General features: G+C 40.0%; 1 protein-coding gene across 3 annotated transcripts in view; it reads right to left on the bottom strand.

Moving 5' to 3' along the window:
* The window catches only part of SATB1 (SATB homeobox 1), a gene marked incomplete at its 3' end in the record, with an annotated part of 70,421 nt that overhangs the window by 36,226 nt on the left and 21,516 nt on the right, over positions 1-12,679 (bottom strand). For all 3 annotated transcript variants that reach the window (XM_082014828.1, XM_082014829.1, XM_082014830.1), the window contains exons 5-6: positions 9,804-9,915; positions 6,454-6,908 (exon numbers count right to left, since the gene is read on the bottom strand). In XM_082014828.1, the coding sequence (XP_081870954.1) occupies positions 6,454-6,908; positions 9,804-9,915 (567 nt within the window). The remainder of the gene's footprint in view (positions 1-6,453; positions 6,909-9,803; positions 9,916-12,679) is intronic.

The following is a 12,679-nucleotide window of genomic DNA, read 5'->3' as shown; positions in this document are numbered from 1 at the left end:
GGGGCCAGCGTGGTCCTCACGGTCCCGTCTGTGCCTGCATACTTCAGAGGGCAATGGGATGGAAAACACAGTCTTTCCAGCACTAAGCATGAAAAATAATTTGGAGGAGGATTTAAAAAAAAAAGCAATTAAAAATCCTGGGGGGGATACTTCCTTACCGCTATTCTTTATCCCTCCTCTTTTCTAGTATCCAGGCAGAAACTACTCGGAAGGTAAATGAATGAGTTACTGACAAAAGTGGCATTTGGGTGGAGTATAATTTTTAAAATTTTTCTTAATGATTAATCTAACAATAAATTTACTTACTAGCAAATATGGAAATTAAATTCTTGTCTAGCATTTTTTTCTACTTCTAAGTACTCAAATCCACAGTTACTATTGTTTGTCAGTGGTAGGGTTACACGACTCCAAGGGAGTAAAAAAAATTATTTTGTGCCACTGGAGAGAAGGCAAAGCTGTCTGCAGAGCACGGGATGTACGACGGAGGAGTAAGCACGTGGGATTTCTGACTGCTACTGTGCTGAAAACAACCGCACCAGGATTAAAAAGACGACAGACAGGCTAAACTCAAGTGGACTGATCACTGGCAGGAGAGGAGACTCCTTATTAACAGCCAGCCTACTGTCAGCCACAGGAAACGTCCTTGAAAAATACTTTAGCCCATAATAGGAAAATATTTGCTCATATAAGCCTTTGCCACATAGTGGGCAGCTAAAAAAAGCAGAAAAGGCTGTTTTTCTTCTATAACTTTCCCCCCCTCAGTGAAATAAGTAAACAAAGAAAATTGTTTTTTGTGTTTTCCCTGTGTTTGTCAGTATAACCACTGCTACAGGACACCTCTTGGTGGTTAGAAATGCCATTTAAGTATTCATTCCCCACTCCTTCCCCCGTCACTGCCACGACGCTTTGCATGAGCCGGGAGCAGAGCAGAGGACACAGATGCAGAGAGAGGAAGGGAGATGAGAGAGCGGGGAGAAGGCAAGGAGGAGGTGTTTGCTTCTAGGAGTTTTGAACCTAAAGGTCAGAATATGTGAGGAAATAACATGAAAAATAAGGTGTAGCACCAGGTGCAGGCAAAGCCTTACAATGCAGTTCACCTGCTTCAAAAATTACTTCATTGCTACTGCTTCAATTTTCTGAGCACAAAACTTCAGCTACAGATTGTTAATGCAAGATGTAAAATGGGAAAATCCTAGAAAGAAAACGTCAGCTCTCCCATCCTGCCCCATGCTGACGTGCAGAGATTTACCGTTCGTTTCACCAGGCTTGAACTGGTTTGCCAAGACACAAGTCTTGGTGCGATCTCCTGATATTGTACCTCAGGTTGCGTAAAAGCTAAATGCTGTTTTGCATAGAGATTATAAACACTGTTAGGCTCAGAGTCCTCCTCACCGTTCCTCCCTTGTATTCTTTTCACACTGAAAAGTATTTTCTTAAAATGTTACCAGGTCCCATTGAAAAAAAGAAAGTTTACATGTCATCACAAGTATAATTCATTACTAATTGCACAAAAATGTTCAATAAACATTATCAGGGCTTTCGAAAGCTAATTATGAATTCTTTAAAAATGGAGATAAACGCAAGTGTCTGCCAATATGAATAAAAACATTGCCTGTCTGGCCCCCAGTTTGTCTCCTCTTTGAATGTAATCACTGATTCAAATAGATTTTATCAGCCTGATAGAACTTCAAAAGCTCCCAGAAGAAAAAATGCAATTTGCCTAAACCTCCCCAAAACACGCGGACCATCCCTGAACGCCATCCCTCGCCGCAGCAGGGTGCTCCCGTCCCCTGTCCAGGTGGAAGGCTACTGGCAAGCCCCACCCACAGGCCTGGATCCCCGCCAAGTAAGTTATAAGCAGACACATTTATCTATGTCGCTTAGCAGCAAGAGGAGAGCTGTCATGATAGTGTAATAGCACCTTTTTACCTTTTATTCAATAGTGATATGGATAGTGTGCTTTTTCTTAAATTACACTACAAAGAATTATATGAATACAGTGGCAATTTCTGTTATACTTAAGCAGGCAAATTTCTCTCTACCACATAATTTACAGAACTCAAATTCAATAAAACATTACATGATGGTCCATTACTGTTATCAATTTTGAATAATCCATCTTCATTTTTCATTTTACTGGAAAATAAAGTGTGCCAAAGACAAAGTGGAAGGAAAAAAAAAAGTGCCTGAGAAGGTGGTTTGTGTAAACTTAGATTTTGTTTTAAAATTACACAGAGCCTTTTACTGCATCCAAGTGTTCTCCCTCGAAATAGCAATTGCCCAGAATTAGCATGAACACAGTCCTAAATACGCAGTAGCTTTCACATATGAGAAAAGGCATTATACATGAACGAAAGGCAACGTATCCTGGCAGCTAATATTTTAAACAAGCATGGGTGCGGGTGAAGGAGAAAGGAGGGGGAGAGAAAAGGTATCTGGCAGAAACACTGAGAAGTACTCAAAAACCTCGAGATGAAAAAAACTGTCACTGGTGGGAAGAAGCAAAATCTCAATAGTCAGCCATGGCGAAAGCAGCAAAAAGCACTCCCCCTCCTTTCGCGAAGACGGAGCCGAGAGGTCACCTCCGTACAGCAGCACCCAAGTTCACGCAGCGAATGTTATGGTTGAGAGCGTACACAAACAGAGACGGGCAGCCCCGAGTTCCAGTTCCAACCACAGCCATGACTAACACAACTCCTCGCTCACGCAGCAGGTACCAGTCACCCCGCCGTGCGCCAGGTTAAGCTACGCCCTCAAGTCAAATGTCAGGCTTGCCTGTGGGAACCCAGGCGTTCCGCTTTCCTGGCTCCTGTTCACATGTACAGAGGCAAGATGGAACGGGTTAGAGGAGTTGGCTTATTTGTTTAGGGCTCTGAAGGTGGTTCAGCCGAACGAGCGCCGATGCTCCGCGCCAGCTCTCCCAAGACGAGCGGCAGGGAGCAGAGGACCCCTCGGTCCAACCGCAAGCTTGCAGGGTCAGGCTGAGCCTCTCTGCTGAGGGGGGGCCGGTGCGGGGCGCCGCGCTTCGGGGGGCTGCCCCCATGCCTCGCTGCCGTCACCCCGCGGATGCTCAGTACCTCCCAAGGCCAGCGAGCTGATCACAAATGCCGTTTTCTGGCCGGCAACGCCCAGGAAAGAACTGAACCTGCTCTTTTGAGAGAGCGGAGGAGTCTGCATGGTGCACTGACATCAGCTGGAAAAAATACTGTGTTTATTAATTCGGCCAAGCAGAAACTGAAATATAAGCAGCTCAATTTACCAAAATTACCCTAGCAAACAGAGGGACCAGTAGACACTTTTGGTAGCCATGCTTGAGCTGAAACTCAGATCCACTAGCACGAAACTCAGATCCACTAGCACAAACCCTGGCTCAACAAACTTTTCCATGGCGCGCTACGGAGAGGAGCTGACAGGATTCAATCTGTTTCTTTGCAGCCAGTGAGCTGGAATCACAACTGCTGAAGGACAAATAAAACTTCAGACCCCACTGTGCTCTGAAGCCTTCCCAGAAGGACCACTGTGAAATTTCTCGTGGGGCGAGGTGCTTCACCCGCCAAAAACCACTTCTGCTCCCTACAATTGTTCTATTGTGCCTGCATAGATGCTAATTTTCATTCAAGTTACAGCTATCTGAACTTTGCGAGGCACATTCCTGAGAACTACACATTTTTGAAACTAGCATTTTTGCAGTTAAGGGTAGGGGGAAGTTACGCAAGGAAGATATTACGGACACCAATTTTCTGAGGTGTGGCTGAGGGGTTGTTTTTTGCCTTATAAAAAGATGGTAATAATAATTAAAATTACTTCTGAAAACTAGGATGTCTTTTTTTTTTTTTTTACCAAATTCTTTCCTTTGGGCTGGGAGGAAGCAGAAACATTTCTAGTCAACATTTTCCCCCTAAATCAAAAATTCTTGGCAATTAGAGCCAAGTGTTGAATTACCACACTAATTGGTAGAAGCCCCTATTCCCACCCAACCCCTCTCCCGAATTCCGTACTCATATTGCACAGCACAAGTCTGTAAAACAAGAGGTGCCAACATCTTCAGCCAATTTTACCAAAGTCCATTTTTATTGCCAAAACATTAAGCCAAATTACTGTTAGTTTATATTTCACTTCCTTCCGTAACTTCTATGCTGAGAGCAAATCTCTCCCCTCATCTGAGACCGTATCTCAATGTCAGGGTTTTTTTGCGCAGAACTCCTAACCGATTTCCGTGAGACCTTCTGCCTTCAGAAACTGATGGCATGATACGGTCCCTGGACATGGCTCAAATATGCTTAGGACAGTTTAAAAAATGTCAGCCGTAAGCCCGAGTTAGCTTTTTATCTCAGAAAACAGTAGATGAATTTAAACAAGCATTTCACTTGCACTAGCCAAAAAAAAAAAAAAAAAAAAAAAAAAATTACATTGATATTAGAAAACAAATATCTAAATATCATCATCGCCTAGGCGCCTAGTATTTTTCCTTTCTGTTCCCTACGTTTGCCACAGTACACAACAAATATCGTGAAACCTTATGCAGCTAACTGCAAATGCTAATTTGAGGATATAGGGATACGACTCCGTGTTCTTTCAAGTAGATTTGGTTGAAAATTGCCAAAATATATTACATTTATATTTTGTATCTCTTCATGGGATTTGTTTTCAACGTTTATTTTGGGGTTTCCTCCCAGGTTTGGGTCACTCTGAACTAATTTTATCAAGCTGGCTAACCACAACATCTGTGGAAGAATTTAACTTTAAACAAATATTTAATAACATTTGTAGTAAGAAAAATATATATTAGTTAGGAATCAGTATTCGCACTAGAAATCTGGTTCTACAGTTGCATCCATCATGTAACAAATACTGTTCGTGCACAAATGACAGAGACCAAAAGCTGTATGCAAAAGTAGCTTGCAAAAAATGAACAAATTGCTTTGGAGGGGCAAGGAAGCTGAGAGAAAACAAGCTGCTTTTAGGCAAGTCTGAGAAAGAAGTAAATATCTAATAAACTATTTATTTTCTGAATTATTTGCTCAGCTTTTTGCCCAGGTAAGATGGCAGCTGCAAACCACAGTAACTTGAAGCTACTATTATTATTTCAATAAATACACTACTAAATATAATACTTCATAGCATCAATAGTTAAAATATTAAACACTGTATTAAACAAAGCTCTGTGTCACTTATTTGTAAATATAATAACTGACACTGCCTGAACCTAACTTAAGCAAGTCATCCTTGCACGACTTAATGAAATTTGGTATGAAAGACCCAGATCTTGAAAACCTCCTCTGCTGTTAAGAGAAAAGACACACAGAGCTCTACAGAGAATTCACACCATGACTCTACTTTCTTTTAGCTAAAGGAGGATGTAAAAGTTTTTAAGGCAATAATAATTCAGAACAATTACAAATGACATGTTGATTCAAACCATGTACCAGTGCATTTGAAACAGAATTGTTATCCTCTAAGCTATGCAGGGAAAAACATGAACATTTCAAGAGAAGCCCAAGTTATGATTTTTATTTTTTATTGTATTCTATGACGGACAAATACTTGTTCCATAAATTTAATTTTTTCATCTGGATTTTTTTTAATCCATATTTCCTATTTAAAAAATTTCTATTTTATTTTCTGTTAAAACAGACTTCTAAAATTTTGAGATCATATTATTTGCATTGGATATACTGACATTTCTTCTATAATTTCTGCTTGATTACGTTCCATGCAACATGGCATTAAAAGTTAAATTCATAGAGCAGAATAAATTATAACAGGGTTAGCTTCTAAAACAGGTGTAAAAAATAACACATTTTAGTGTTACTTTTCAGCTTTGCTAGGGCTAGTTTTTTCTGCATTGAAGAGCTGAAGTATATGTTCTGACGTGGACATTGGTTAATCTCAGCAACTACTGTTTTTGCAACAAACTACAAAAGTACATGAAAAGAGTAGATGATAAAAAAATAAAGCTTTTATTTTTTAATCTTTCCAGAAGCCTGAAAAGATGTTATTAAAACTTTCACTAGAAAATAATAAAAATAAATGCAAACAACAATGAAAGACCATCTCGAGTACACCTGTGAAAGAAGACAAGTTGTTCAGTGCATGCATGTGGTTGGTACCGGTACACCTTTGCAACACAAAAGGCAATCTGTTGGGTGACTTTGTGAATGGTTCTGCATAGAGCTGTTCGCTCCTTTTCCAGAGAAGATTAAGATAAGCCATCACAACTGGAGAGGAACCCAGGTGTCTGTAAGAACAGTGGGTATTTCCACAAACCAATCACTGAAGATTCTTGTACTGTACCAACATGGACACTGGTCCTGCAAGGAAGTGTGGTTCCTTCACAGGACATAAGTGGTAAGGCAGAAATGAGGAGAGAGACTTTTAAAAGGCGATAATTACTAAATAGAGAGAAAGAAAGGGCTCTTAGATTTTAAAAAAATAAGAAAAAAGATGACTGACCTGAGTTCGGTTAAAAGCCACACGTGCAAATACTGCCTGTGAGATTCCTGCTCGTTTCAGTTCATCACGGACCCACTGGTAGATTTCGGAAGACACCTCTGTGTTTGTTGAGACCTGCTGCTCCAACGGCTTGTTCATGGATCTACTGACAGGAGGAGGGTGGTTCAAGTACTGTTGGTTTAAGGACTGCTGGGCTAGAAGTCTGTTCACTGCATACTGCTGATTCAGCAACTGGGCCATTACCAGCTGCTGATTTACCAGCTGAGGGCTAATGGGAGTAGATACAAGTCCAGGGTGCAGGTTTGGAAGTGGGGTCCGAACTGATGGTTGGCTACCATGAGAAAGCTGAACAGGGGATGGAGGCTGCTCGGCTGTGTTCCCTGGGACCGGCTGCTGACCGAAGTTGACGTGGTTGGCACCTTGCTGGGATAGTTCAGAAAGGCTATCCATCTCAACTATGGTGGAAGAGAAACATTGAAAAAGCCAACATAAGACTGAAAATCATGAACTTCACGCTCCTTGTAAGACGTGCTAATCAAAATAAATACAAAATGGCGCATTCGGGTTCAAGCTGACTACACTCTCCAGCCTAGACCAGCGGGCCCGTAACATCACTCTTGCGGCCATTTGCCTTCAAAATTTACCTACAAATAATGGTGTAGCCGATATTAAAAAAAAACCAACCAACCAACCAACCATCATCATTGGGCCCTTGGAGGAATCAGGAGAACATCAGAGGCAAAACCATGTGCTGGAAACCACATATGGCAAAGGAGTAATTTCCTGAGAGTTTGGCAAAGGCGCCACGCAACCAAGCGATGAGCGCGTGGCTGCAGAGCGCACCCCCAGAGCGGTGGGTGCAGGGGACTTCAGGCAAGGCAGCAAGCAGCTAGAGAGGGGGCAAAGACGAGAGACGGGAAACCACTCCGTGCGCTGCAGAAGATGCGGGTGAAACAGTAAGTGCACCTGCGCCAAGGGTAAGGAGGGCTGGTATGGGAAAGCACACCTTGCCCAGAGAGAGAGAGAGCCCGGCGATGGGTTTTGTTCCTCCCGTGGTGTCCCCGCCACGACATCTGCAGTTCCCAGCCACTGGAAATCTGTAACAAGCAGGGTGGGGTGCGGACCTCCTCATGCTCTGCTAACGCCTATATGCTGTATCAATTGTATGGGATTGCTAGGAAGTAGTATAATTTATGTAAATTACACAGATGGGCTGCTTTATCTTGCAACCATGTATGCACGGGTTTTTTCAGTGACTTGCAACATGGTTGATTTTTTTTCTTACATTAACTCATCTGCCTTGACACACCCTCCTTTTTAATTAACAACACAGTTTTTGAACTACAAGAGTGCTTCCAGCTCCCCTCTTGTGCATGATAAGACAATATAAAATAACTCTAGGCTGATGTAAAGGAGTCTCCTTTTTATCAATGTATGTCACTTTTTAAACAATCTTAATTCTAGAGCTTTAGCAATGCTGGTCCAGAAATAGCTTTAAGAAAACACGCTTTATTTAAAAACCAAAACCCAAGATCTTCACAAAAGTGTTGTAGCAATTTTTTCTTATACTAATAAAGTGTTTTGTTTTTTTTTTTAAAGGCAGTGTCTGAGCTTTTCATGGTAATTATGATCTTCACTAACAGTCATTCAGTGCAAGACCACACTTTCCTCCACAAGGATGAGAGCTGGAAGAAATTGGCGCCTGTAGAAAGAAATCTCACCTGCAGCCCTGCCTTCCCCTTCTGTCCTATCATGGGCAGAAATTAAAAAAAAAAAGAAAGGGAAGAAAGGGAAGAAAGAAAGAAAGAAAGAAAGAAAGGGAAGAAAGAAAGAAAGAAAGAAAGGGAAGAAAGAAAGAAAGAAAGAAAGGGAAGAAAGAAAGAAAGAAAGGGAAGGAAGAAAGAAAGAAAGAAAGGGAAGAAAGAAAGAAAGAAAGAAAGGGAAGAAAGAAAGAAAGAAAGAAAGGGAAGAAAGAAAGAAAGAAAGAAAGGGAAGAAAGAAAGAAAGGGAAGAAAGAAAGGAAAAAAAAGAAAGCAGGTTGTTCTGCAGAGAGGTCTGGTGCCCACAGCCTGGATCAGTTCTCCGGCAGAGCACCCGCTGCTCCTTGTCTGTGCACCTTTGGGAGCAGCACAGCCTCTCCCCCCAGCACGAGGTTACACAGGAAAACACACACGCACACACGCACGTTTCCTAGGCGCTGGCTTCATTGTCCCCGAATGAATGAACAGACGGTGAACCTGTCTTTGCAGGTCACGTAAGGCAAATTTTGCAGGGGCTGCCCCGTGCAGGAGCGCTGCAGCAATGGAGGTGGGAGAGGATGCTGCAGAAAGGTCATCCTCCCGATGCAGGTGCTCTGCTGCCTCGCACACAGACCACCTGAAACCAAGTGAAGTCTTACCACCGACTTTGGTGGTCTCAGGAGAAGGGTTCGGCTTTGCACAGGAGGTACAAAGTAGATAAAGGAAAGAGGCTGCCTTTTTTCACTAGCGGAAAGTAGAGATCAACCCAAGTGGGCCATTCACTTGGAATAGTAATTCAAGCAATTATCACAAAAGTGATGCATTGTCTTCATTACAGCCTTAAGCTATAAAAGGCAAGGAACCCGTTTTGGTAGATGAATGATTTTGCTTCAAATACTGAAAGCTAAGTCAAGCTCAAAATTCAATGCAAACTGAGGTCCCATTTCTTCATTCTGTTGAAAACTACGTAGAAATTTTCTCACACAAAGTGTTCAAAATTATGTTAACAGGTTTAAGAAATAGTTTTAAAAGAGGGCAATACAGAAAGATAAAAACTACTACAGAATTAGTATGTCCCACTGATGGATTTTTTTCCTCCAGTAATTCTACTTGCGCTTAACTACAACAAGCAAACAATTGTCACAACTATTTGTTAAAATGAATTGAAATCAGGGTCTCAAAATTAGAGAAAGATAGGAATTTATAAAATTATAGCATTCTTGTTGGAAGGGAGTGATAGTTATAGAAGCACGTTTCTTTAAACATACATTAGCCAGAGGAAGAAAAAAATACATACATTAAAAAAATCAGTCCCTCTCAGTTCCAGGAACAGGTTTTTTAAACAATTATTCTGGGCAGTAGGAGATCTCTAGATTTACAGAATGACAGCTTTACATCTCTGGCAACCCAATCAGTTTGGCTGTTTCAATAGCAAATATTTATTTAAATGAATTCTTTCACTATATATGTACTTTCTACATCTACTCATCAAAAGCATCCTAAACTTATCGTGACGGGACCTGGCTTCTTATATGACTGTGACAGACCTCAACGTGACACACAGTGGTATGTATCCACCATCGCAACATATTTTTTTTTTTTTTTGCTTACCCATCATATCTTTTGCCTTCTTGAAATGTTTATACCACCTTCCAAATTCCTGACATTTTGCTGCTGAGACATTTGCATAGTAAGTGCTGTTCACAATGGAAGAAATCATACTCTGTGTGAAAAGGGGAGAAGAAAAAAAGAAATCTGTAATACAGAGCAGTACAGTCAAAGCACAAATTATTTCAATTGTTGAAAATGCTGTATTTTTAGAGTTTGAGAACCATATTGTATTTTTAATTCTATCGTCCAAAGCCTTTTAAAAAACTCATTAATTGAGCATAAAAACAAACCAAGGCATATTGTAAATGGGAGCAAAAAAAGCAGATGTACTAAGGGAAGAACAAAGTTATCGACCAAGAAACATGAGGCAATGGGATGGGCTCTGGACGGAAGATGTTAATCTTGAAAGTGCATTTTGTTTGTATTATTTCTGCTTTTAAATTTGATTGACCTTTCACGTACCCATACAGCTTTACAGGCATACAAATCCTACACTGACTCCAAAAACGCAAGCGATGTCCCAAGTTACCCACTCCCTTTGTGCCACTTATCACAGGGCAGACCCCAGAAAATCATAGGATGAAAGTTTTTCTGAACGACCTATTAGTAGGATAAAATAAGGGGGGTTATAGTAGAATAAAATATGTATGTAACAACCCAAAAGAGACCCAGACTTGTTTTTCCTAAACAGGGTATTTTAAGTGATTTGGAGAAACAGGCTTATGAAAAGATCTTATTGTCATGTCTAATTCTGTAATGGAATATTAACTGTAAAATAGACCAAAGGATGATACAGACAATTTTTTCTCAAAGGTTCTCGAGATATCAGATAGCTACAGTGAGAAATTTACCTTCTGCTCAGTTTTGACCAATTTTAAAATAGTGGAATTTACAACGCATAAAACTTTCAGTTCCAGCACATTCTTTTACAAAATCAATTACGACTAAACCTTGCAAAATGAGATAATGCTCCAACTTGAAAATTATACTCAGTATATGATGTACAAACAACAAAATTAGCAAATGTAATTTCAATAGACTGAACTTTGCCACCCTTTAGATTTCTATGTGGCAAGTAGTTACTTTTAGCTTAACTACAGGAATTGTCCAGTGTATTGAGAAAACAATGACAGTCAAGAAGACAAAGCCCTGATTATTATGTTTCATCACTATTCAGCATGTAACATTTAGCTATATTTGTGCTGTCATAAAATCAATGTACAGCATCAACCCTTTGTTACACAAACAGCAATAACCACTGGAAGAAAGAGTTTGAAGTACAAATGTAATAAATATTACTATAAGTCTTCTTTTGTAAGGGTAGTTCAGCTTCTGAGTAAAAGTACCTTGATTATTGATCTTAGTGAAGTTCATTATAACCATTTTCTAGCATATTACTCAGTAACAAGCTATTTGTGGAGGCTCAGAACTGCTAGAGTGAGGCAGTATTATTTATGCCAAATGTAGATACCCTCTACTCACCAGGCAGCTATTTTAATGTTTCTCTGAATCACCAAAATACTTACCATTCCTTGATATTAATCTGGCATTTCTGAAATTAGCTAGAAGCCTTTTGTCACTGGTATAAAAGGAGAAGGAAATCTTAATAGACTACTGCAACTCTAGCCTGAATGACCTGAACCAAGCTCAGCTGAACCCAATTTCAATTCCCAATGTAATAGCAGTATCATTAATGTCTAATACTTACAAAATTATTGTTTAAGCTCTTTCACAGATTAAACCATTTTAAACATGGGCACACGATACATAAGGCATGATTTAGAACGTCCTTTGGATCTGAACTGGTAAATTATATGAATGCACAGTTACTGTACATGCAAAACCTGCAGGTCTGCATGTGCAAAATGGGGAGCTTGGACATCTAATGGGCCACCTATTAGCTTGTGCATTTTTTGTGGATGTCATTTAGACTTCAAGGTGGTTTTCTCTCATTTTATTTTGCCCCTTTCAGATGTCTTCTCTTGCCCAAATAACTTTAGTAAGTATAAAAACATGTATATTAATAATAATTTTAGAAAATTACCTACTATTGATGAAGACGTTTGACTAGGATCTCCTAGTCCTCCCTTCCAAGTCATTTTACAAAGAAGATATGCCAATGACATGGCAGTTTGTGACAACCCCTGCTTCTTCAGGAATAAATTTAATGCAGTTACTTTATTTTACAACCAAATAAGGGACTGGTCTGTTTAAATAACACTGCTAGGAATTTTAGCTTCTTTAACACAATGTGAATTTCAGGCCCTGATGGCTAATATTGGGATTTTACTCGAGCTCTTCAAAATAGATAAAAAAAACACCACAAAACACAGACATTATCAACACATTATAAAATGAAAATTATCCTGCTTTTTCTTCGAGAACACTTCATGCAAACATTCAAGTGATATTACCTACGCTAAGAATCCTCATCAGGAGGAATCAATGATTTATTTACTAATTCACTGAAGGCAAAATTTTACAAGCCAGATAAAATATTACTACCTTGTTAACTCAGAAAATAACTTGACAACATTGAATTTCATTGTTTCTATGCTTTATTTATTACGTTGTCATCAAACCTGCAGTCACATCAGTGCAGAGAGATGCACTTTGCTATAGAAATGCCTACGTAATTCCTGTTGCTGTAGAACTTTCGTATGTTTTAACGGCAATCTACATATACAAATGCCCACTATGCTTCAGGCCTAAAACTGAGGATTAACCCTGTGAGTTAGTGGTCTTCAGAGATCCATGATCCAGACTGGAGGCACAGGGAAGTTTTTCTTATTTCCCGGGTCATCACACGTGAGGAGCTCCCCATGTCTTGGCTTATACTTATCAATAATCAAAATGAAAATGATTGTATTTGAAGC

The sequence above is a fragment of the Phaethon aethereus genome (genome assembly GCF_964289735.1).
Source record: "Phaethon aethereus genome assembly, chromosome: 2".
Taxonomy (NCBI): domain Eukaryota; kingdom Metazoa; phylum Chordata; class Aves; order Phaethontiformes; family Phaethontidae; genus Phaethon; species Phaethon aethereus.
The sequence above is the reverse complement of the archived record's forward strand: the minus strand, read 5'-3'. Positions and strand labels throughout refer to the sequence as shown.